Source organism: Cydia splendana, chromosome 4, assembly GCF_910591565.1.
Source record: "Cydia splendana chromosome 4, ilCydSple1.2, whole genome shotgun sequence".
Lineage (NCBI taxonomy): Eukaryota > Metazoa > Arthropoda > Insecta > Lepidoptera > Tortricidae > Cydia > Cydia splendana.
Genome location: NC_085963.1, coordinates 23,861,333 through 23,888,635, shown reverse-complemented (window position 1 = coordinate 23,888,635; position 27,303 = coordinate 23,861,333). Strand labels below are relative to the sequence as shown.

Sequence of the window (27,303 nt, the reverse complement as noted above, 5' to 3'; positions counted from 1 at the left end):
AACGCTTTAGCCATAATTTCCGATGCCTGATTGGACAAAAATAAAACACTGCCCATTTTGTCCAATGTCACTACTAATTACCGTAGCGCCATCTAAAGCGGTGTTTAAGAAAAGTTACTGAGCGACGAGGGTATAATTTTCATACAGAAAATTACGAATTTGATTGAAATAGCGAAATTTGACTCACTTTGATAACGCATTTTTTAATCGTACCTACTACCATCTGGAATAACCTTAGTCTTTTGGATTATGAGGAACACATACCTAACATGCTTTTCTCAATCAATATTAAACTATTCTTTCCACGGGTCCCAAGCAGGCTGTGGTAGTTCTGTACAGGCCACGAGCGGATTGGTTTCCCCCACAAGCTCCATGACTCGCGGCTGCGCTTGAGCCAATAGTTGTTCGTTCGCGCAAATTACCCCCGCGAGTGTAGTTTTTCGGATCTCTGTCAATTGTTCTGGAACAAAGGAAATTTGAATTACTAGCGACCCGCCCCGGCTTCGCACGGGTTACACAAAACCTTAACAAATTATACACCTAAACCACATGAAAATACGTTCAGAAGTTTTTGAGTTTATCGTGAACATACATACACACAAACAGACAGACGCTGCGGGGAACTTTGTTTTATAAGGTGTAGTGATTATTATGATTAGATCTAACTTTGTGTGTTGTTAGAAGCCTGCTAATCCTGTCTATTCTAATCTTACGGACCAGTTACACAAACCACAAAATTATTACGGACTGATCAAAGACGCACAAAAAAGAACTACGGAACTGCCTATACCTACCTGCAATCAAAATGATCAAGCCTTACCCTTACCGTGGCCTTTAGGATGGTATTCCACCTGTACAATTTCTTTGCCCAATGGCTATATGCGTCTCACATTTTACTTAGTGAGAGAGTGAGATGCAATGCACATTGAACCAAGAAATTGGACAGGTGGAATAGGTACCTACCTTAGAGAGGTTCGTAGCTTAATTGCCGTAACTTAAATGACTGACATTCCAAAGAAGGAAGCAATAGGAAGATACACATGGGGGTTGAGTAAGTTTTGATGAACAATGGACATTATTATCAACTTACAGCGCGCCTATTGTGGATTGATGACTTTGGTCTTCAATGAGGCAAGTTAGCGCTGGTCCATGGATGTACTTACCAATTGTAAACCCAGCAGACTCATCCTCAGTCTCATACCAGAACCGATCTCCAAGCTTGATCCTCAAGAACTGATCCGCGATGAGGCAGGTTAGCGTTGGTCCAAGGAGTCTGCCGTTCGGTTCTTCGGCTAAGGCACCAGTGTAGAGATCTATGTCGTCTACGTGGCTGAAACAATAATAAACTGTCAGATTTAGAAGTTTTAGAGTCCCCCCGTTAAGCTCTTAACAGACTTCGCGGTGATAAAGTGTGTAAGTGTCACCGAAAATGCCATATTTTCGTAAAAAGGAACATGGAAACGTAGCAATGATAATGAGGCGTATTTTTGAGACTTTAGTGCTGTTAATAGGACTAGTCCGCTAAGCCGTTATGCCTTTTAATTTCAAAGGCTATCGTATAGGATTTTCTAAAGGGACAACCCATTCAATTTATTATCAAAACACTTATCCAAAAGGCAAACCCATTCGATTAATCGGTAACCCTTTCAAAACGTATCAAAGGATAACCACAAAGGTAACCCCTTCCGCCCAACACACAACACACCACAACCACAAAGATTAATAGAACTCCGCGAAACAGTGTCTAACCTAAGTAGGTATAAAGTACCTATGTTAAAGATCTATTTCAAGAACTATACACTTTCTAATAATTAATCCTAAACAGTTATTTATGTCAACAAAATTACTAGTTTGGATACTCAGACATGTAAAGACGTGTTAAAATCATGTTCCGTTTATCCATTGTTACTCCCACCTCGCCCTACAAATCTTTTTAAATTTCCAAGAAAAAAAAAGAAGAACACAATTTTTTCTCCATGCTACATGACGAATAAATTCTCCGAATCTCAACGAGAAAGTGAACAAAAAAGTGAAATTTCAACAATGAATAATCACCGATTACTTAATGAGTGAATTATTACTAATACGAATTTGCATACAATGGTCCTTCGACCCGGATAACACAAGCTGTTGAATCAATGAAATAAATTAAATGATAAAAAACTGTCAAAACATTTATTGTATCATTTAAATGTAATTCAGGAAACGCTGGCTTAGAAACTATAATGTGACAAAGTTATATTTGCCGACTCGTCGTGACATAATTCCTTATCGAGTTCTATTCTTTGCTAATTAGGTCTATGTTGCTAATTCAAAGTTCAGAGGGCCTACCGCGAACACCGAAGTTCGCAAATTGCGGGTATATTTCTCTTTTACTCAAATTAAGGCGTAATTAGAGTGACAGAGAAAGATGCCCGCAATTTGCGAACTTCGGTGTTAGCGGTAGGCTCTCAGGCATTGAAAAGTAGCCCTAACTGCTTTGTGTTAAAGTATATTAATTATCGTGGTGTTCTGAAATGTGGTGTAAATTATCGGGCTAGTTGAATGCGTAAGTTTGTCCTTTGTCCGTTATTAATATAAGTGTCATGTCGATGACCTCACTGAAAATAGATCCAATGGGACATGGGACTGACAAATCGTTGTTATTGGACATGTTTTGAAAGTATGAGTGCAAATAATTTCATAGAAGTTTGACGTTTAAAATAACACTTGCACTGTGTGTGCTACCAAATCGTTGCAGACTTACAGACAGAATATGTACAATACAAGTAGTAAGTACCTAAGTCTTTGACACGCCCTGCTGCCTACACCGTTTGATGGATTTAGATGTGTGACGTGTCTTAACTGACATAAGATTCGATTCGTCTGTTCTGTCTGTGTTCCTACAAACGTGCACGTGCGATTGTTACACGTGCTAGCTATATTTATTTATATTTGAAGTATAGGTATTACCTATTGAGAATTTCAAATGAGAAAGTTATTTTGGTTACTGAATGGATCAGATTTATTTTGTCAAAACAAAACATATAGGTACTAATTTGAATTGAAAAAAACATGAACGAATTGATTTTGTCTATTTCACTGTATAACTTGTAAATATTTATCGTTTTCTTTAGATATTGACATACGTACTTCAGTTTGCGAATAACATTATGTACTTACCTGTCTACCTACTACATTTTGTGCCAGAAAATATAATGTTTCTGCAACAAATATTCTTTAGTAAGGAGTATAGTGACTATACAGTTCTTACGAAAATTCTTACATCAATGAATATTATGTCTGCGCTGAACGCTAATTTTACTTGCAAGATGCGCCATCAGACAGACAGGCAGACCATAATTAGGTTAACCGTCCAGGTGCATGATGGACATACTTAAAATCTACTCGATAGAACTGGCATCACTTTCTAACACTGGGTTACTGAGAAAGCCAGGTGCTGTCATATCACGCTTTCACGTTGATGAGCTCGACCATTATATGGTTACAGGTGACGCATGAACGTTTCGTTTTATTTAGGATGTTGGGCAGTAGGGCACACGATTCGGGGAACCTTTGTATGTAAACACAACTCATACATCCGGGAGTAAATTGCATTGGCGGTTTGTTTTCTACAGTTTTCAGCTAATTATAAATTTCAGGTTACAGAAAAAGATTCGGAAATTATCAGTGTGAAATACTCGTTCCCTATGGCTGTGAAATATAACATTAAAAAATCTTATAGAATTCTTACTTGTAAATGGTACTGATATACGTTGCCATGACACTTCATTTAGAACTCCCTTGAGCTCTCCAAATCTTCTTAGCCTCTTGAATCCACAATAGGGAGTAGGTACCTATTATAACCTACCCAGTAGGCCAAGCGCATGATTGGCGCGACAGTATCTCGCGGCGAGATAGACTACCCGTCTTTTTCTAACTATGTTAACAAAAGAGGGACGGGTAGTCTATCTCGCCGCGAGATACTGTCGCGCCAATCATGTGCTAGCCCGGCTAGGCGGGTATGGAGGTAACCCACCACGGCTTCCTTCCTCTTTGTATGTTGAGACAGACGTAGTCAGGAGCAACAGGAAGGTTTTTAAAGAAATTCTGTCTTCTTAAAATTGACGAACATGGATAACGCAGCCATACTGGCAAGAATGGCTAAGAGCAGGAGAGAGATGGCAAAGGTGATCGCCGATGTCCGTTAGGGCATGGCAAATAAAGAAGAAAGAATTCATACCTGTAAATGGTACTGATTCGTGTCCATGACACCTCATTCAGCACTCCTTTCAACTCCACAAAGCTTTTCGGTCGTTTAAATCCACAGTGCTCCCTCCAGGCCGGATATGGGGGTAACCCGTGATCCCTCCCTCGTTGTATGTTGAGGGAGACTAGGTCGAGGCCGCAGGGGTGCGCGGGGAGGGAGGAGTTGGCGAGGGTGGTGTTGGTGGTGGGGCGCTCGAAGAGGTGGTTACTTAGCTGAAATCAAGTTAAAATGCCATCAAAAATTGTGGAGATTGACATCAAATTGGATCTAAGTTAAATAATTGATATCTATAGCTGGTCAAGCAGATCTTGTCAGTAGACAAAGGCGGCAAATTCGAAAAATGTAGGCGCGAAGGGATATCGTCTCATAGAAAATTTGAATTTCGCGCCTTTTTCTACTGACAAGATCTGCTTGACCGGCTATAGTTAGATTCAGCCTGATATTTTCGTTCTTTTGTTTTCTTTTCTTTTCTATTCCGAAATCATTATAGGTAGTTACTTATTGTTTAGAGGGGTATTCGACAAGCGACGTTTGAGGTATCGTGTTGATCTCCCGCGTTGATGAAGGAATAATTGTGAGTTTTTGAATACGTACAATGTCAAAATTTGACATTAGCAATCTACAACTGGATATCCTCATGAAACGTCAAATGTGCCTTCTGGAATTGGCCCCCAGTTAGGTGAAAACCAAACCAAACCAAACCGAACCACCCCGAATTCAGAGCCATTATAAACCTTATTGTAGTAATAAAACAAAGTTGATTTTGGTTTAATTATTTTTTCAATTAATGAGTTTGGGTTGTACCAAATGATATTATCCACAGTTGATAGAATCAAAATCAAGTGTTGGTTTGATATGGACGCGAAATCTGACAGTCGTACATGTCGAATTTGGCCCTTCTAACTTTAATTTCTTTTTCTAAACTAACATCCTTACTTCCTTTGGTTCAATCAATACCCAAGCGATATCCTGGTTTACAGTAATGCTCACCTCATCAGTGACATGAGGGTCTACGCCATGGACCGGCGTGTTCATGGCAGAATAGACCGATTTCCGCGGTCCAGTCTCCCGGTACAGCATATATGGGTTGAACAGCATCTCGTGAAGGTGGATGTAGTCTACCGAGCCAGTGTCTGCGTCGAAGGAGTGGATTAAACCCTGGAACAATACGTGATGACGGTGATGTATTCCTGTTATCTCTCATTTAAGGACATAGGGCTCGCAGAAGAATTCTCAATTTGTCGCGATTTTGAGCGGCTACATCCAGCTCTTTCCAGCCGAGCTTTCGTTGTTAATATTCCATTTTTCCGCACAAAACGATTTGTCTCGTCTTTTTTGGTAATAAGGGCGGCTAAGGAATGGAATGCGCTCCCGTCATCTGTATTGCCCGAGAAATATGACCTCGGTCTCATTAAAGCTTGAGTGAATAGGCTATTACTGAACCGGTGAGCTCCATCTTAGGCTCTGTCTTCACTTTCCATCAGATGTGACTAGAGCCAATCGCCGATCAGTCTATTATAAAAAAAAGAGTCCAGCTTAGCCAGTCTCTTTCTCCAGTTAGGAACAATACGTAGAAGGAGTTATAGTAAATTGTGGGCGCCAGTTTGCGGTCTTGCTCGAACGCAACCTTTTGCAAGTGCACTTATTAGTGTGACCCAGTAAAGCTAGAATGACTAGAATGTGTACAAGTCGCCTTCATTATTGAAATCTATGCGGGAGGCGATAGGGCGAGAATGAGACTGAGAAAAGAAGTACCTTAAACTGGTATCCCAATATTCTTGGTATAATCTAAAGGATGACTCACGCTAGACCGGGCCGGGCCCGGGCCGAAGCTTCCTGCGCTTCGTATTCTATGGAAAGCACCACGTGATCACCTATCAGCCGTCATAGAAAAAGACATGTCGGACGCCTCGGCCCGGTCTAGCGTGAGACATTCTTAATACTCGTACAGCACTCATAAACCCATACTGCCCATACACTACCATACACTTACCGGTAGCAAAGTGTGCGCGAATCTGAAGGCGGCTGCGGAGAAGTGGTTAGCCATAGAAGCGTCCACACGAGGGCTGTATGAGTTGGAGTGGCCCGTCGGCAGGAGAGACAGGTTCAGGGCCCACATTACATCGTTACCTGAAAGGATACTTGGGTTGTAGTGGATGACCTTTTAGCTAACTAGACTGAGGCTTGGAGGAGCTTCAAAAAGAGTTTAAAACTGTCAATTACCTATCTACTACAAGAGTCACCGACAGCGAATTCAATCCGTCGATTAAATTAAAAACAACATTTATTCAGGCGAAATAAACCCTATTTGTAATACAGTTCTTTCTTCTGGTGTAAATGTTTCAAATGCCGTAATATAAATATATCAAATATCGTATCTTACTTAAAAGTGTACCATTTACTTTTTTTTTCGAAAATCCGATTTAAAAAGAAAAATTTGTGTCCCAAAAAAAAAATGTCAGTTTTGTAACGCATTTTCCAATACATTTTATGTATGGACCGTTACAAAACTGACACTCAAAATTTGTATGAAAAACTGGGGATACTTTTTTTCTTTGTCTCATTCAATAGTACTCGTGATTCTGAGTCTAAATAACCCAAAAGTTGACGGTTTTTCGAAAAAAAGTAAATAAATGATAGAGTTCATGTTCTGACTGATAAGTTGTTGCCTGAAGAACCTCCTCCGTTTTTTTCGTCGGTTAATTTTTATCGTCCCGGTTCCAGCTATTTGCCGAAAGCTTCAAAGTCACTTCATAAACAGTTGCAAATATTATTAATTTGAATATTGTTTAACCGTGAGTATCTGCCTATACCCTGGGTCTTTAAGGTTCCACGTACCTAAAACTAATGGCAGGAACTCATTATAGCTGATATGCTGCATCTGAGCGCCCACAATCTTCCTGGCTTCCTGGTAGCGACGCTCGTCATCCCAGCTCGGGTTGAGGCTCGCGAGGATCCCGGCGAGGCGGTTGTGCTGGCGCGCCCACAGCAGGTGCATGGTGGTGAGGTGCAGGTTCTCGTTGGCTCGGTCGTCCCCTGGAAATTTGAAGGAAAGAAATATTAGCTGAAAGATTACGGCAGATGAGATTCATATGTACCTAATGTTAAAGTTTATAAATGGACAGGAATGTCATTAGACGCTTAGGGGGTCGGTGAAGCAGCATTTCTATAAGATACTATGAATATAACACTTTAAACTCTCGCGTTTTGTACTATGAATATGGCCCAATTTGCCTATATGGCTAATTTCATTTAAGCACTAGGAGTTCCTATAAAGTTGTTGAAAGTAAGAAGGCCCTGAAACTCTAGCCAAGATTGGGGAGGATCATTGAAAATAGGACCGCAAGATTTATCGACATGATGACAACTCTTTGTTCAGCAGTGCCAAACATAGAGACGGGAATGTTATTTCAATGTCTTACCAGTCTCGAAACAAAGAATAGTTGAAAACCGTGCCGTAGGATTAATCGTCACGATGAGGTCTTTTTTCCGCAGTACCTAACTAAATGTATATCGACTGAATGGTAGTGAATAGTACCTATTGTCTTACCAGTTTCAAAACAGTACCGCCCCTTCGCGTTCATCTCCTCCGTATTGCAGCCATCGTTAGGATCCATGGACTGCGGCAGCAGCTCCCTTCCCTCCACGACTAGCATCCGCAGTAGCCCTCCAGAGAAGGTCCTGAGTTGAGCAGCGCGGGTTGGTGAGTACCCGTAGACTGTTGAGGCGTCGAGGTAGGCTGTAGCTTGGTTCATTTGTTCTCGTGGACCTGGAATGAGTAGAAAAATTTAGTGAATCAATTTTTTTTGTGTCAATTTATGCTCCTGGTTACATTCCCCTTTAAAGCCACATGTTATGGTATTTTAATTTACCAAGCATGTATTTTTGACCCATCTACAATCTACAAGTGTTAGTACAACCTTTGGTACAACTTTTCTTCTAGCGAACTGTAAGTAAATACTAGAAGTCCGTCCTTTGAAAAACGGCACAGAAAACAGCATAAAAAAGATGCACTACCCTCGATTTCTGTTAGCTACCTATGTATGTGTAGTGTAGACAAAGAAAAACTTTTAGACTAGTTTTAGTAGGGGACAGCACAGAACAATTGTCACACACAGGTTGGAAAAAGGCTAGTAAAAGAAAGGTACCCACAAAAAAGAATCTCTCCGGCGGGGAATCGAACCCCGGTCTCCCGCGTGACAGGCGGGGATACTTACCACTATACTACCGAAGATATTGACTACATTACAAAAATTGTACAACACACGATAAACAAAACGAGAAAAAATTGCACGTCTGATAATGGTCAATAATAAACGAATACTGATAATGCGAATTCTTATCTTTATATCTATCCACTTTACATTAATAAAAGATTTGTTAGTTAAGTTTCCTTTGTAGCTTTTTTTGGTTTCAATTCTACGGTAACACCAACAAATAAGAATGAATTGCTACTTAGACTTTGGTTAGATAGGTAAGTAGTCAAATTTATTGTAGACGAAAAATTTTGAGATGAAAGGGTCTGATGATGATGATGATCCTAACTATAAAAGTCACTGTATCTATAATTCAGTTATCATAACAGCTCATGATTTTCCAGCTACTATATTTTGTATATTATATGGCTGAGATACGCGTCATACTCGTGAACGGGTGCTGTTTGTGGAGACTGGTCTGTTTAAGCTAACACAAGCTATTATACTTAGTAACTTTATTTTTATTAATTAATTACAGTGAGACGCCTCATTCTGCTCTCGTATGTTTCTTTTCTCTAATTATACAGGATATTGACTCTTGGAGACCCTATACATCTCTAAGGATAACTTGATAAACTATATAATCTTATAGTTCTGACACCTAGAGACATTTACACCTCTAAATATTATAGATTTTTTTTTGTGTTTTGTATCTGTATTTTTTATGTAAATCGACATTAAGAGACCATATACATCTCTTAGTAATTGTAATACGTTAGATTGAATTGTTAGTTTTATTTTATAAAATTGTTGATGTTATTATTTTTGCTTGTAATTATGTAAATTCAATGATGACGTGTAAAAGTGCCCTTGTGGCCTATTTGTTTAATAAATGTTGATGTTTGATGTTTGATGTATTCCTTTACGCTTCTTGCCTACATAGTACATATAATTGACTATACAATGAATCACTGTTTAAAACGGTAAAACGCCTGACATTTTCGTAATAGCAAACTCACCGAAATGACAAGTAGGCGCTGGGGCTGAACGCACGAATTCCATACAAGTGACGTGGTAATCCTGATAGAAAGGGTCTTCCACGTCCAGAGGCACAGGAAAGCACGCGGGGTGCGGGGGCTGCGACGGGTCGCAGCAAGAAAGCGCCGTGCCGTTTTCACCTGGAGTTATACAAACATAGCATCATTCGCTAGCCCTTGTTCCATTCACTTGGGGTGGGCGCAGCATGTCTTTTTTTTCCACACCTCTCTGTCGCCTGTCATCTCATCATTATTGCGTTCGTTTCATATCATCTCTCACACAGTCCATCCACCTTTGCCTCGGTTTTCCTTTCCTCGTATCTCCCACCACATTCTTTCGTAATACCTTTCTCGTCACATGACGTTCATCCCTCCGTATCACATGCCCGTACCACGCTAGGCGATTTGCCCTTACTTTTTCTGTTATGGGTATATACTCATTCCTTATCCATTCTCGTCACGCCACACATCCATCTTAACATTCTCATTTCCGCTACATGCAATCTCTTTTCATCCGTCACCTTTAGGGCCCAACACTCTGATCCATACATGACGACAGGTCTTATGTTTGTTTTATAAATTTTACCCTTAAACATATATAGGTATTATAGGATCTTAGCTCTGTTTTTATATCCCATCACGAAAATGAGAGTCAATACTACTATCGGTCAATTACTTTACACATATAGTTCGTCAAACCAATTCGTCAGTCAGTAAAAACCAGGAAAACTATTACTCATCCTTTTCTTTTGGGTGCTAGTACTAGTGTAAGAGAAAGATAGTATGATTCTCTTTGTCTATGATTGAAATGAGACAGTCCTTAGATATACCTTTGCTGAGAGCAGTGGCGGTTATATCATGGTCTATGAACTGCCCCCAGACAGCCAGCATCACGGTGAACGAGATTTCGTGTGCGTAGCTTGGCCGGTGGACTGTGAGGCTGACATCTCGGGCGCTTGGGAGAGCGGTTCCGTTGACTCCTCTTCGTGGAGAGCTGATGCCTGAAATTATAGTAATAATATAACATTATGAACATTTAGATCGTCGTGGATAAATCAAACTACCTCATGATTATTATCCACCACGCATAGCAGCTGCAATGCAACAGCTACTTTAAAACCAGTCAGAATTTAGAAATTGTCTCGCAAGAATAAGGTAAACAATAGAATGAGTTTTCCAGGGTTTCATGGCAGTATTGGAAGGAGTAGAAAATCAATATTACTACGCTAAATTGACAGAAGATTCCGCTGAATCAGCCTGAATCAGGTACGATTCAGAGCAAGGATCACAACCTATATTCCTGACTTCCTGAGAAAATCCCTCAAAAATTTCTAGTCTTCTGTAGGTACACTAGTACACTCCAAAGTTTGAAAAGAACTGTTGATTAACTCTCTTAGCGCCACTTGCACCATCCCACTAACCCGGGGTTAAGCTGGTAAACCGTTAACCTAGTGTCAAATTGTACTGGTAACCATGGTAACTCAAGGTTTAACCGGTTAAACCCGGGTTAGTGGGATGGTGCAAGTGACCCTTAAAAGATAAGTTGATTTAAATAAATAAAGAATGTACCATCTCCATAATCTGCCGGCAACACCCTCCTGAAAGGTGTTCTAGACACACCCCATCTTAGAGGATTAGCCAGATTATTACAGCTTCCATCCTGGCTTCTGAACTTGCTGGCAGGGCAGACAGGAGTGGTGTCCCTACAGTAAGGGGGCTCTTGGAAGTGACCATTTGTGGCTGGACCGCGGCCGATGCTGCCGCCGCGATGTGGAGTGCTGAAAGGAAGATAATTTGTTTTTAGGGTTCCGTACCCAAAGGGTAAAACGGGACCCTATTACTAAGACTTCGCTGTCCGTCCGTCCGTCCGTCCGTCCGTCCGTCCGTCCGTCCGTCCGTCCGTCCGTCCGTCCGTCTGTCACCAGGCTGTATCTCACGAACCGTGCTAGCTAGACAGTTGAAATTTTCACAGATGATGTATTTCTGTTGCCGCTATAACAACAAATACTAAAAACAGAATAAAATAAAGATTTAAATGGGGCTCCCATACAACAAACGTGATTTTTGACCAAAGTTAAGCAACGTCGGGAGTGGTCAGTACTTGGATGGGTGACCGTTTTTTTTTTGCTTTTTTTTTGTTTTTTTTTATATGGTACGGAACCCTTCGTGCGCGAGTCCGACTCGCACTTGCCCGATTTTTTTGATTGCTGCAATATATAACTCTCTCTCCTCCTAGCTATCTATCCCATATGGTGGCGGGGTCAGCTTTCTTGCTTAACCTTCTCCACTTCGCCCTGTCCATGACATCGTCCTCGGATAACTTGCACTCACTCATGTCCTTTAGCACTACATCCTTCCATCTTAACAATAACAACAATCTGCAATATATAACAATAACGAGAAAAAACATCATCAAACATTATTATCATTTGTAAGTGCAGTTAGCATCAAATAGATAGTGAAAAAAAGAGTTGGGAGCCCATACATGAAAAGTACCCAATTACAGTTTGGTATACGAAATCTTAATTCAACCATTACAGTTTACAGTCGACGAGTATAATCTTACGACATGGGTTATATTATTTAAAAAAACATTATACTTACTCACAGTTTGCTAATGTTTTTCGTCAGGCGCTAATCATGCCGCATAAATCTCGTGTTTCAATACTTTCAATTCAAATTGAAACTTTCAATATCTAATTCTAATACCAACCTGTTTTTACATCCCAGATACCTACAGAAATGATAATTCGATTGCTCTAATTTGTCCAACCAGATCGGTCATTTACAAATTGGTACAAAATCACGATCATTGGATTAGGTAAGTAGTAGTAAATTGGCTAACCGAACTTTAGTACCATAAAATATCGATTGTCATTTGTTAACCAGTGTGGCCGATCGAAACGCTAGACTTCCCCGTTGGTAACGGATCTGTACAGCCAATGAAACCCGATAGGGCTCAGCCAACTGGAGTGTGAACGAGGCTTGGCGCTACAACATATATGTACCTATGCTATGGGGCTGTATTATGACTATTATTAGTGTCGGATTAAAACATGTTGATGACTTAACCCTAAACATCTCTAGACTTTCTTTCTTCGGGGTAATTTTATTGATCGGCTTTGATAGACCCCTGAGATTAGGTAAGGTATTAAGATGTTGTGCCCCAAGCGACGGTTGAAATTGGTTATTGGTTCGGTATATATTTGAACTTTAAAAATCCATTTTCGATTTTCAGTATTGATTCTTCATATGTGTACCTATAACTCTTGCATAACTCTCACTGCATTTGAGAACCGAATCAAGTGTAGATTTTCGTGCGTGCGTTTGCGTCCATTTAAGAACAGGCAGGCGTTTAAGAGCCAACGGGAGTGGTCATTTCTCCATACAAACGTATTCCTCGTTTTCCTCCGTGGTTTTTGAAGCTAGAGCAATGATTTTTTCAACACAGATTAATATTGTCAATATCTGTGTCGGACCGTTTTGCTTTTTTTGATATTTTTGTTTTTTAAGGCGCTAGAGCCCTTCAAAAATGGCCAAAATACTATGCCGCAATGAGAGGCGTGGCATTCAAAACTGATATCAATTAGCCAAAAAAGCAAAACGGTCCGACACAAATAATTTCATAATCATTTAGATTCCTAAATTTGGTTACGATTGGTTAAGTTTTGGAGGAGAAAACAGAGGAGTACGAAACCTCGATTTTTGAGATTTTTACGCACGATTTTTCGCCTTGTCCTTAGCGCACTACTTTTAGGTGCCGCTTCCGTTAGCGAGACGGGTATATTTACCTAAAATATTTAAAACTCAGCTCCTGTTTCGTCTTAACTAGTAAATAACAAATATTTTTTAATAAAAACTTTTTCGTTGACTGTAATTTTTTGAGATAAATATCTAGTTCGTTAGAATTAACGAACTTAAACTCACTGAGGCTGTGTTTTATGTCTAAACCCTTAAAACAGGTCCTTTTAGAATTCAGGAGGCTATGGACATTATCGGTTATCTTATCACCATCGGAACAAGTTTGTTTTAATACACTTAGGCATATAGGTACAATAATTTTTTTATAGCTTTACCACAGAATAACTATAATAGTAGGTACTACCGGCTTTACCAATAACAAATGTATGGTTCATTTACCTTGTCAATTTGAGTCACATGCTAGCAGTTAGCGAAATGAAGCCGAACAGCGTCAAGTTGCGTGGTCGCCGGTGTCAAGTTACACCTATCTCATTTCACGATACGCTGACTTTGGTAAGGTTTTATTGAAAGACATTGGTGGTATTTAAGTCTAAGGCTGCTTGTCCCCATATCTCCGCTCCAAAATTGAGCCTCCACCCGGGCTCGAACACACCGATGAATTTCTTGAAGTGCATTAAATTCAGTAAATCCCGAAGATTTTGAAGGGACCACGTCAAAATCTTCGGGAGTCCAACGCGCACAATCTACTGTCAAATATGCGCATGCACTCGCAGCGCAATTGTCAGGAGACGCACCTTGATCTCAATTATCTTTTGCACGAAATATCAGTTGATAGGTAAGTACTCACCGTCACCTTATGTTTAAAGAAAACTTCTTGACGGAACGCGTAGATTTTTCTCAGAGCTGGAAAGTCGAATGGTGCAGGCGTTTTTACAAAAGCGACTGCAATTAGTGCAATTAAGGGTTGCAGTGGCGTCCCAAACGCATTCGTAGGCAAGCCGGAGCTAACTCGGATGAAGTACAATCGCCTGCGCTCGCGGTGTTCCACCCTTAGCCCTTAAATGCATAGTGTTGCCAAATGTCTACAAAGCATTAGACAGCTCACAGTTTAAAAAAAACCGGGCAAGTGCGAGTCGGACTCGCGCACGAAGGGTTCCGTACCATAATGCAAAAAAAAAAAACAAAAAAAAAGCAAAAAAAAAACGGTCACCCATCCAAATACTGACCACTCCCGACGTTGCTTAACTTTGGTCAAAAATCACGTTTGTTGTATGGGAGCCCCATTTAAATCTTTATTTTATTCTGTTTTTAGTATTTGTTGTTATAGCGGCAACAGAAATACATCATCTGTGAAAATTTCAACTGTCTAGCTATCACGGTTCGTGAGATACAGCCTGGTGACAGACGGACGGACGGACGGACGGACGGACGGACGGACGGACGGACGGACGGACAGCGAAGTCTTAGTAATAGGGTCCCGTTTTACCCTTTGGGTACGGAACCCTAAAAAAAGGCTTACGGTCTTGAACGCACCTTTATACCAAACGTCAAGTAGTAGGGTAATGATTTAAGGGTTAAATTTACGCAATATTTTTAATTTATTAAAATTATATTCGTTTTACGACGAAAAGTCGGAAAGCTTGGAAAAATCCAGAAGTTGATAATTTTTAGTATGTGATTTAGAACGGTGTTTTCGGGGTTTGTAATTATTTTATATTTAAAAACTTGATCATAGGTATGTCACAAATAGTGTGTACCTTTCTAATGGTAGTAAAAAATTTCATATATCTATTACTGAAAATTACATATTTACATAAATATGATTTAGCCAATACAACTCCTAACACTGATTTCGCAGTGAAAATCGAAGTTATATATTTTTTTACTATTTTTCCTAGAATCGGCAAACAATTATGTGATACATATATTAATTTCGGGCAAAAAGAAAAAATCATGCATTTAAGGGATAGGGCGTTTCTCGTTTGAACGCCTTGCAGGTAGCAGGCAGTAAGGTGCAAGGCAAATTTTTCTTTACAGGAACACCGCGACCGCAGGCGATTGTATTGTACGTCAACTTATACGTTAAGCTACATGTTATACAAGCATATCCTTTATCTATCAGCGATGGCCGACATCCGCTCCGATTATACCAATTGGAGACAATCAATTACAATACCAAACTAGATCAGTTCTATCACAGTAAATGGTCCTTTTACTACGATGATTTTGTTTACTAGAGGAAGATTTTGTTTACTAAAGGAAGATTTTGTTTACTTTGTGTGTCATGCACGAAAGCTAGAAGGAGATTACTGATTTTGGCAAGTAGGTACCTATATCCAAAGAGAATAGATAGTATAGAGGGGTCCTGTCATAGTAAATTTTGTAGTCACAGTAAATTTACTGCCATCTATCGACACACGACTAAAACTCAAAATGAAAACGTATACAATTATCATAAAAATGGATAAATGATTTTATTATTTTTATACCATTTTGACCCATATTCATTCACTGATATCTATGTGTTAAAATTGTTAAATATGAAACGGTGTCGTCACGCCATCTAGCCGAGCATAGGCCAAAGGTGTGTGCGCCATCTATCCGAGAATGACTTTTTCTTGATTTCCGAGGCACGTTTTTTCCTTAGACTTTATTCATCTTATACGAAGTTACATATGTCTTTGCTATATCTAATGGATGATATTTTACATTTAGTTTCAGAATTATTAGGGTCACAAGAAATATGAGAATAAAAAAATCTTCAACTACAATTTCTCTACTAACTATATATTTGATTGAGTTTTTGACCATGCAGTGCGATTTAGCTTCATATCATAATGATATGCCATTAATTTATGATGAATATTTATTTATTTATATTTATTCATTAAGGATACTCTGTATAGATAGCTGTTGGATCTCCAAAACATAAATAAATAAATAATATTAAGTACCTATGTAGGATGGAGGTAGGTGCTTAGAGGATGACTTTAGACCGGGCCGGGCCCGTGCCGAGGCGTCCGACATATGTCATTTTCTATGACGGCTGATCGGTGATCACGTGGTGCTTTCCATAGAAAACGAAGCGCCGGAAGCTCCGGCCCGGCCCCTGCCCGGTCTAGAGTGAGTCATCCTTAATACCTACCTACTTTAAGTATTACTTTTAAGCCCGTCACATACGGAGCGAAAATATATCGGCAGATACCGTAAGATACCGATAGATACCGACGGATATATTAGAGTACCTACCTAATCGCTAAGCACCACACACGCCACCGAACCGATACTAAAATATATGTAGCTCTCTATCTAGCACCTACATTGTGAGAGAGACGAAATATACCAAAAAATATCGTATTTAATACCTATACCCAGCTAAGTAAAACATCTTAAGGTATCTTAAGATGTCTTGCGATAAGATATCGTAAGATACCAAAATATATATTACAGCTTCCTGTGTGCATTCTGTCAAATAGTACGTAAAAGATATCGTAGAATACCGTATCTTACGGTATCTGCCGATATATTATCGCTCCGTCTGTGACGGGCTTTATACATTCGGCACACGGTGCTACAAAAAATAGGTAGGTTTAACTTTTCTTCGGTATATCAGTTATTGGGTCCTTACCTATGAAATTGGCGTTTTTGTTCATAGATATAAGTCTGATCCTAGTTTTTTTTTTTTTTACAAAAGTACATACACAATTACAATAAAACTACAATATGATTTCGCCAAACTGCTTGACAGCAATTAATTGTTATTTTTTATTGTTAAGTGTTCAGAATTAAGCCTTGAAAATAGGTATTTTCATGTGCTGTCGGTTCGAGTATTAAAATTACTTATATTTTTCTAATGGTACCAATTTTCAAGAAATGGAGATATTGAAAACATACCTTAAAGGTGTCAAAAATTACTGGAAAAATTTTGTTTGGTTTGAATTAGCCATCAAAAAAATATCCGCAAAATTAATTGTATGGAAATTCGTGTTTCGTTGAAATTCTCCGAACAAAACGCCAATTTCATAGGTAATGACCTAATATTTACTGATATGGGGCTGTCCATAAATTACGTCATCGATTTTTGACGATTTTTTGTATGCGGAATGAAATCTTAAATTTTAATTTCAAAACTTTTTGGAAACTTTCCTAGCTTGCACATTTGTAGCTACATACTTAATAATTACTATAGTAGTAAAAGGGTTAAATTGTCAACGGCAATCTACAAGTTTCATTCTCAGCTGTGCAGGAAAAGGAAAGCAAAGTGTTTTTGGGAGGTGTGGGAAGAGGGAAGAGGTTTGAAAAATACAGTGCGTAACAATACAAAATGTGTATTAATTAAAAGCCAATGGTTTAACAATAAAACCTCAGTAAAATCTTTGAATACTTACATGACTTTTACCGACTTATTTTAAGTTTTTATTATTTGCGACTTAGGCTATTCACACACAGCCGCGCTAAGCATATGAGCAGTAGGTAAGGTAACTCATTTTGAAATGTCATTCAATTGTATATTACCTTTACTTGTACGTGTACGATATGTACTACAATTAGTTACTGCTATTCTTATGCTTAGCGCGGCAGCACAGGATTACATTAAAAACAAAATTAAAAGTTGGAAAAAAAATGAAGCAGGGATTAAATTCTTTATAATTTTTGATTTCCTGGTACTTCGCCGGTCGGCGCACAGCTCTAGTATATTTTTTACTACTTTTATTTATGGTACTGTATCGAATCGATATCCGGCGTGTGTGAATAGCCTACGGCCCAATTCGAACAATGCTTCTAAGATGTCACAGCGATACGATACCAATCTGTCAGTGTCAAAAGTGACATTTCTTCAACCAAAAACGTCACTTTTGACACTGACTATCGGTAAAATTTTATCTATTTTGTTTGCAATAAGCAACCCAATACTTAGGTTAGGTACCTGCCTACCCTCTAAGGACCATTTCTTTATCAGAATCTGCATTAAATTTCGTTCTATCGACGTCAGATTATAAAACGTTCTATTGCCAGAGCTCGTCAGATTGCCAACCTGATATGTCAAGTGTCAGATTAACAACCATATTGGTTGAAGCCGTATCGCCGTATATCACGGCGATACGATACCGATGTGTCAGTGTCAAAAGTGACGTTTTTGGTTGAAGAAATATCACTCTACAGAAGATAAGAGTGAGAAGCATTGTTAGAATTGGGCCGTAGTAGTCTTTAAACTTAAGAGTTATTATCGCAAAGCGGTAACAAATAATTACTAAATTAAATACAGATCGGCGTGTAGTTGATATGACACAAAATACATAAACAACACCAATACTTAAACATTCACAACACAACCCTATTCTACAAAGTGCAAATATTAGCTAAAGTGCAAATATGTTAGGCAAAGGCATTACAGTGCAGTCACTATCACTTATATTATAAGTTACCTATATTGTATGTTAATATTGGTCAGTTGACAGTTCATATGCTTAGAAATACTTATCTTACAAGGAAGGGTACCCAACTGTCCGACTCCGATTTGATTTATTTTGATATATGTTATAGAGTAGTCTAAAATAACGGACACGTATTTTTTTTAGCTGCCCAAACTCAACCTGTTAGGAGAAAATGGCCTTCAAAGTACTGAAAATTGACCAAACCTTCTAATTTCTGAGAAGAGACATGTTCAAAAAAATTGATAATTAATTACTGGTTTCGTTATATGTTGGAGAACATGAATAAAGAATGTCCCGTGTTTTGTCATTTCACCACAAACTGATTTTTTATATAAAAATATATTTATTATATTTATTTATTATATATATATATATATATATATATATATATATATGTCGGGGCGTGACTCCAGAAGGACGTATTGCAGCGTTACAGTTCATAGTTTTAGACGCCTGTATACAATTGATTAGCAATGTTTGCTGTTTGGAAGTTGTAACGAAATTCATAACGTAGAGAGTAACGCCGTCTATTGGCGTATTGTTGAACTAAGATGACAGGTAGAAGGCTTTGGAACGTCAAGAGGTTTCTCTTGGGTGAAGGTAGGCACGAGTTGGCATTTTTGTCGTTATGTTGGTAGACTGGTCAAGCAGATAGACCAACTTGTCGTTGAGGCGGGAGGACTGGAGCGTCTGGAGCAGCGAGGCTCCGCCGCTGGTGGGCAGTCTTGATCAGACCGCGCTAGAGATCGGACGTACTCGTTAGCCAACCTCGTGCCTAACTCGCCACGTTCCTGAAGGCTTATACCTGAAGGATTATTCTGAAAGCTTATAGAATTCAACGTTCTTTATCCATTTAGCTAAGTGTTTTATTCCAAGTATTATTTTGATTTCTTATGTTTCATTAGAAGCTTACTTTTGTGAAATAAAGAAAGGATGTGTTGTTTTGAAAGGATGTGATCTTTTATTTTACAACAAATCACTGTGAAGTAATACATTGAGGTACTATGCCCACTGCCGTCGCCTCCGTGTATATATATTTTTTATATAAAATGACGTGGTGAAATGACAAAACACGTCCCCATTCTCTATTCATGTTCTTCAACATACAACGAAACCAGTAATTAATTATCAATTTTTTTGAACATGTCTCTTCTCAGAAATTAGAAGGTTTGGTCAATTTTCAGTACTTTGAAGGCCATTTTCTCCTAACAGGTTGAGTTTGGGCAGCTAAAAAAAATACGTGTCCGTTATTTTAGACTACTCTATAACATATATCAAAATAAATCAAATCGGAGTCGGACAGTTGGGTACCCTTCCTTGTTAGTGTTGCCTAATTTGAATATAACTCAGTAGTATAATGAATATAATAATGAGTGTGTCTTAATTTAAGTGTCAAGCTAAGTATTAGGATCATTAGATTATTACCCGTTAACAAGCACTTTAGTAGCCTCCTCAGCCGCATACGCAGCATCGGCCAACGGTTTGACATCAGCAGCAGCGCGGCAAGGCGGCAACGCCGCGGGAGTAGGTATGTGTCTGTTACGTGCTGTTACGTTGATGGCGGGGGAAGTGGTTGGCCAGGGAATTCCAAAAGGATTCAGGGTTTTTAACGGTGTAAAACTAACAAAACAAGAATTCAAGCACTCTAAAATACCTACTCTTATATAACATAGAACAGGATATTAGGAGTAAGATAAAGTGCGTCTATTAACTGTTAATGTACTAGGATCACAAGAATCAGTTACCCGTTAACAAGCACTTTAGTAGCCTCCTCAGCCGCGTACGCAGCGTCAGCCAACGGCTTGACGTCAGCAGCGGTCGCGGCGGCGCGCTGCGCGCGGTGCGCCGGCGTGTTGCGGCCTAACGCCGTACGCGCCGCTTCGGCGCGCTGTTGCGCCGCCAGCGCAGCGTTGCCGCGAGATACGGCGTCAGATATGTTGGCGGCTGAGGGTGTGGTCGGCCAGGGAACTGAGGGGGTTTCTGTGGTGAAAGGTCGAGTTGAAATCTTCACCTACGTACTTACGCTTGTTTCGACAGAGGGCCTCTACTGCGAAAAATTAAAATCGAACTTTTGTAATCTGCCTCTCTATCGCTTTTGTATATTCGAGCCACCCTCGTCATCATTTAGGGCTCATTTAGACGGCGCGCGAACTCGTATACGATTTTAGGTAGGTACTAGGTACATTGCGGACCATTCAGGTACAGTCACCACACGGGGTTATTCCATTTAGAGTTCTTGCTAAATTGGAAATTCTATAGCGTAAGTATTGAACAACCAATTTAGCTAGGACCCTAAATGGCGCAACAATCGCAGAGCGTGATGGTAGTACATCAATTAAACCGACCGATCAAATAACGCAATGTAATGAAACTAGTATGCGAGTTATCGCACCGTCTAAGGGTTCATTTAGATTAGGGCGTTAGGTTAGGGCGCATGCGAGTTTAAATACATTGCGTTATTTGATCGGTCGGCTGAATCAGCTGAATTGATGTAACCTCAATGGTCCGCAATGTAACTAAAATCGCATGCGAGTTCGCGCGTCGTCTAAATGAGCCCCATGAACTCTCTTCAATTAGTGTTGGCAGGAAAAGGAACTCCAGTTTTTAAGGCAACGATGATGTGTAAAGTGTATTTATTTAATTTAAAAAGTTGCATCACTCATAAGAACTTAAGATACCGTAAAATGGGGTGAGTAGGGTCAAAACTGAAACTCAAACCTCGATAACATTTTATTTTTACATATGAAAACTGAATGGTGTATATGTTACTGTAAAAGCCCGAAGTACGGCAAAACCTAGGATGTACCGGTAAAACCTAGGTTTTACCGATACCGATCGGTAAACGCCCGAAATGTTAAATCTTACTAGTTTACTTCGGGCTTTTACCAACACCGATATGGTAAATCCTAGATCTTACCACGGCGACCGGTAGAGTTTGAATCATGCACTGATTCTTAACCCCTCCCGCTCAAACCCCCGTACACCGCACCGCATGCGCCGTTAAGTGGGTTAGGTTAGGTTAGAACTGCGAGCCTTACAGAAACGAAATGCTACTAGAAAAGTGGGTGGTTTTACCTCCTTTTCTACATAGTGCACCATCTACCATAATCTTTCATCGGGCCCCATAGAAGTCGGTTTTTTTTCTTAAAAATTATCATCTAATAATCTCAGAAACCAGTGCATGATTCAAACTTTACCGGTCGCCGTGGTAAGACCTAGGATTTACCATATCGGTGTTGGTAAAAGCTCGAAGTAAACTAGTAAGATTTAACATTTCGGGGTTTTACCGATCGGCATCGGTAAAAACTAGGATTTACCGGTAAAACCTAGGTTTTGCCGTACTTCGGGCTTTTACAGTAACATATATAATAAGTGTTCTGGACGTTTGTATTTTAGTTTTTAATCTTAAAATCCCTTCTCACCCCCCTCTCAAACCTTCTCGCCCCATTCATATCCTACCTCTCCCCGCGAAACCTACTCACCCCGTTTTACGGTATTAAATAAAGAGACAAGACAGTGAAATGCGGCCTTCCAGGTTCGGACGGATTAAAATAAATTGCATCACTAAAATATCTTCACATCTCACTTCATAGGGTCAACTGGTCAAGGCGCCAACGCCAAACCAAACTAGTTCTGATAGAGGTTTTCCGAAGGCAGGTTCTATAATCATCAATTAAAAACTAAATTCCGTAGCAAGGTCATCAAATGTGTGGAAAAAGCATAAAATATTGTCCGGTTAAAGTATATTTAAGTGTTTTCTTTAACCGCAAGAGTTGTTGTGAATTTTATAATTTTGAAGGCTATTCTAAACAACTAAATGATCTTATTTGTCATTAAATTAATTGCAATATAATTACGAGTAGGTATGTATGTCTATATACGTAGGTGCCAGTCATAAGACAAAAGCGTCATGTAAAATGTAAACGAGATTTACGAGTAAAGGCCACTTGCACCATTCATTAACCCGGGGTTAACCGATTAAACCTAGACTTACCATGGTTACCAGTACAATATGACACTGGGTTTACGGTTTAACCGCTTAACCTCGGGTTAGTGGGATGGTGCAAGTGGCCCTAAGGTAATATCACCTATTTATGTCAATTAACAGAAATTATGGCCATCGGTAGACCCTTATCTATTTTACTCGTATTTAAAAAAAGCAACTTAGGGACTTAATTATAGGTACCTTCTAAGGGCCATTTCTTTATCTGAATCACATAAATTTTGTTCTATCGACGTCAGATTATAAAACGTTCTATTGCCAGAGCTCGTCAGATTGCCAACCTGATAAGTCAAGTGTCAGATTAACAACCATATTGGTTGAAGTTGTAGGCCTCAGAGACTTCAATCGGAATAGGATGGTGGTTATTGGTTATTGTAATCTCAACTTATCTAACGCGCCCTAAAAATCATGCCATTTAATTTGAGGTGAATTTAAAGATAGTAGTGTAACTAGAGTTAGACCAACAAAAGTCTGCAGCGATTTTGATAGCCCACGCAGTGCAACCGTGCAAGTGTTATTTATACGTCATAATTTCATAGAAGATTGACGTTTAAAATTTTATCGACTTTAGTTTATACACTGTTGTTGCCATAACTCGTAAAATTGCTAACCATATTCAGGTTAGAGCCATTGGACTTTATGCATCGGAAGAAAGATTACGTTAATGTTAGTGCTAGAAAAACTGTGGAGAAAAAAAGGCATTACTGACCTTCTAATGGCCATTTTTTGTTCATGATCGGCAGTAAATTAGGTTCTATCGACGTCAGATTATACGCCGTTCTGTTGCCCGAACTCGTCAGATTATACGCCGTTCTGTTGCCCGAACTCGTCAGATTGCCAACCATATTCAGGTTGGAGCCGTTGGCCACGGGGATGACGATCGGCAGAATGGTGTTATTGTCAAGGTCGTCGCCGTTGAAGTCGTCGGCGAGGTTGTAGGAGACGGTGACGAGGAGAATGATGCTGAGGAGGACTCTGCGAAGAAATGTAGTTATTAAATACAATCTTATACATTTAGGTCTTCTGCTTTACTGTGGCGGTAAAACGGGCCATTGACGTGGGTGTCCACGGTAAAGTTATATAAGCGCCCAAACAGCCAGGCACAGTGCGCTGCGTTGCGTTCCGTCGCGTCGTCGCAACGCATTTGTTGTGATGTGGCATCAATTTGGCATACCATAAAAATATAGGTAAGTATGTAAAACTACGCAGCGTTGACGCTGCGACGACACTTGCGACGAAACAACGCGCGATGCAACGAAACGAAACGCATCAGTGGTACCTTTTGATAGGTACTCTCGACGGTACCGTAAAATGGGGTGAGTAGGGTTCGCGGGGCGAGTTGGGTTATGAATGGGGAGAGAAGGGTTGAAAGGGGGTGAGATGGGTTTTTAAGGCTACTGCTACAAAAATTATGTATTCCAATTTAAAATGGAGTTATTGGAGTTATAGTAATACTCATAATAAAAAAAAAACGATCCAACAATCTTCCAAAATCACCTTTGTATGAAAACCCAACTCACCCCAAATACGAGGGACTACGGGGTGAGGTGGGTTTTCCTATTTATCGTCAAAGTTATGAAACTAAACTATACCCAAAATAAAATAAAAACTAAAATACAAACGTCCGGAACACTTATTATATACACCATTCAGTTTGCATATGTAAAAATAAAATGTTATCGAGGTTTGAATATCAGTTTTGCGCCTACTCACCCCATTTTACGGTAACTATCAAAAGAGACATATCTGACGCGTCAGAACAGCGTAGGAATGGCGCCTTCACACCCGTTTGATCTGTTGTGGCGTGGCACATCAAAACGCGACAGATGACCGTAATAAATGTGGATGCGAAGTTGAAAATCTAGCTAGGTCCATGGGGTCCCAGCGCGCACCAGTTGTTCGCAGAAATCGCGAAGCGTCTGGTTGACGTAACTGGTGACCGAAGAGCTGCTGGTGGCTACCTCGCACAATGTATCAGCATTGCGATACAGCCAGGAAATGCCGCCAGTATCTTTGGTACAATGCCTCAAGGGCCTATTCTAGATTTAAGCTAGTTATTAATTTCGTTTAGTAGTACCACTGTATATATCTTGTACTTATGTAAATAAAAAATGTGAATATGAAAGCCATATGATTGATAAATTGATAATAGACTAATATGAATTTCATTCCACAGTTTAGCTGTGCGAGTAGGGTTACCATAGATGACAGGAATTTTCCTGACATGTCAGGAATTTTGGCCTTTTGTCAGGAATGGGGACGGAACACGAAAATGTCAAGAATTTTTTGAATTGATAGACTTTTTTATAAAGTACCTTTTTATTTACTTAAATTAATACAGGTAATAAATTTAATAAAACTTAAATTAATAAAACGCGGCTATCGGCTCAAAATATGAATGTCAGGAAAAATATTCGGAAATCAGGAATTTTGTCAGGAAATTCTAAATTTGTATCTGGTAACCCTATGTGCGAGGTAATATAGTGTTCTCATAGACTAGGAATCCTCTAGACCGAGTTTAGAGCAATTATTTCATGCATCCGATGATGCCAAAAATGCGGGGGTGCGCGGGACGAGGTGAGCGAAGTCCCGTGCCGTGATTGGTCCGTTCAAAGACACGGACGTCACACAAAGACACTTTCGACTCGAACATGGAGTAAAATTACCGTATGCGTGGCAGAGGGGGTAGCGCGACTATGCTCAGTCTAGAGGATGTTTTGTCTGTGAGTGTTCTTATATAAGGGTTATTATTTAAAGGGGTTCAATTGTGTTCAGACTCAAATTTTCAGTAATAATTTAGTATAATACAGTTTATTTTTTTTTAAACTTGCTTAGGAATTAGGATGTTATTACTTAAGCTTTTGGTGAATAGATTTTATTATAATTTATCTTTCTTTTAATAATTATTTTAAATTTTCTGCACGAACGTCATATTACGTGGTCCGGTTCGGATGATACCCTGACTACTTTATAGTATTGTTAAAATACAACGTATACAAAAAATTGCTGTTTACTATGGGTATATTGTTCATAATTGTGTTATACTATACAAACAAAAAAAAAAAATAGCTCATTGATAAGATTATTTTTTTACATTACCCGTTGTTCCAAAATACACCATTATTTCGTGGCCACACTTATTTAGTAATATTTTTAACAATAAAAGAGGTCATAGGTGTATTATCTTTTTAACTATACAGCCACTTCGAAATAAGGCTGTCTCACATTGAAGGATAACATCAACCGCAATCCATCGTTATTTTTAAATAATAAATGTAAACAAAGGTTCACGCTAGATTTGCGTCAAAGATCGAGCGTCCATTTCGTTACGGTTTTAATTTGGTGAGTATTGAGTAAATAAATATAATGTTACGCTGGTGCTGTGTCATTTACAGTTAAATTATACAATATCGATTACATTTTCATCAAACCTATAGGATATTTACTGCAAAGCCGCGAAAGTAAGAAGTCCTCACTTTCGTGGTCATCATTTTCGTGGTGCTATGGACTACGAAACTGATTTAAGACAATGAAAAAGATTTATTAAGGGATTTCACCTATAACATGATGGAAAAAATTAAAAAATCTAGCTAAAAAAGCTAGAGAAAGACATTATATTATATTATATTATATTATATTATAAAATAATAAAGATTCCTGAGAGGGCCTTAGCTGATGCGATAAATTTACTGTCCTGATTCTTTTCTGTTCTGATTCACTGCCACCAGTATCGCTTTCCGATTCCCTGTCACTGCTATCGTCTGCTGAATCGCCATAACGGCCAAAGCCAAGATCAACGCGTATACTTCAAACGCCATTTAGTAATTCTGCTAACACCAGTTCTAAAAATCCCACCCCTTACGACAAACGACGGCTACAGACGTCACCCATTCTGGGCAATAACATGTGTGTACGTCGATCATCTAGAAGTTCAGCTGCTAGCCTTAATGTGCGATGTGACGGTGAACCATATCACCGTAAAATGATATTCAGAAATATATTTTCTTCAGACAGCGAAGACTGATGTCAATTGCTTGCAACTGATGTCTTCACTGCAACTTATATATTATGTATGTTATAAAGAGCGAGAAGGTCCTTAAAGCATGTATTTAAGAGGCTACAAAATTGACAATTTGAAGTCATCATTTTCGTGGTCAAATAAAGTTATTTTTTCATATAAACATCGATTATTAATTTCCGTTGATACATTATTAATTAAATAATGCACATTGTTTTCTCTTTATGAACGGATCTCATTCGCATTCAAATTGTACAGTTATGAGATTTTAAAATAAAGAAAATGTTCTTTTTCGTGGTAATAAACCTCATTTTCGTTACCATTATATTTGGATTTTAGCTTTTTTAAAACAAAATAAGCTTTATCGATCTCTGATAATATTAAGCACCTTATCAGTCTAAATCCTAATGTTCAAAACAAACCAGACCACATCAAAATGTGCGTATTTATTTCTGTAACATTTATCTTACACCTCAAATAATTACCCATTAATAACTCACAGTATAGAGACACAGATGGCGCACTGGCAATTCCTCAGCCGCTTGCGGTAGCGCCGCGTTATGCTGGACTCGAAGACGTACGTGGGCTGCACTAGAGGCGTTCGCTCACCGCTGGTCCCCGGCCGCTGCATTCTTCAGTACTAGGACGAGATACAGGTTTTTA

At 39.2% G+C, this 27,303-nt stretch overlaps 1 protein-coding gene and 1 non-coding gene across 2 annotated transcripts; both read right to left on the bottom strand.

Moving 5' to 3' along the window:
- Positions 1-284: 284 nt before the first annotated feature.
- LOC134790116 (peroxidase) lies at positions 285-27,303 on the bottom strand. The gene is made up of 13 exons (XM_063760900.1): positions 27,141-27,303; positions 23,332-23,597; positions 20,365-20,599; positions 11,052-11,260; positions 10,313-10,483; positions 9,465-9,623; positions 7,800-8,018; positions 7,088-7,285; positions 6,243-6,379; positions 5,240-5,407; positions 4,223-4,461; positions 1,164-1,330; positions 285-460 (listed from the first exon to the last, which is right to left on the bottom strand). Exons 1-13 carry the CDS (start codon positions 27,269-27,271, stop codon positions 294-296), a joined length of 2,466 nt encoding a protein of 821 aa, XP_063616970.1. The 5' UTR covers positions 27,272-27,303; the 3' UTR covers positions 285-293.
- On the bottom strand, positions 8,412-8,483 carry Trnad-guc (transfer RNA aspartic acid (anticodon GUC)). Its single transcript has one exon. It is a non-coding gene; the product is annotated as a tRNA-Asp (tRNA).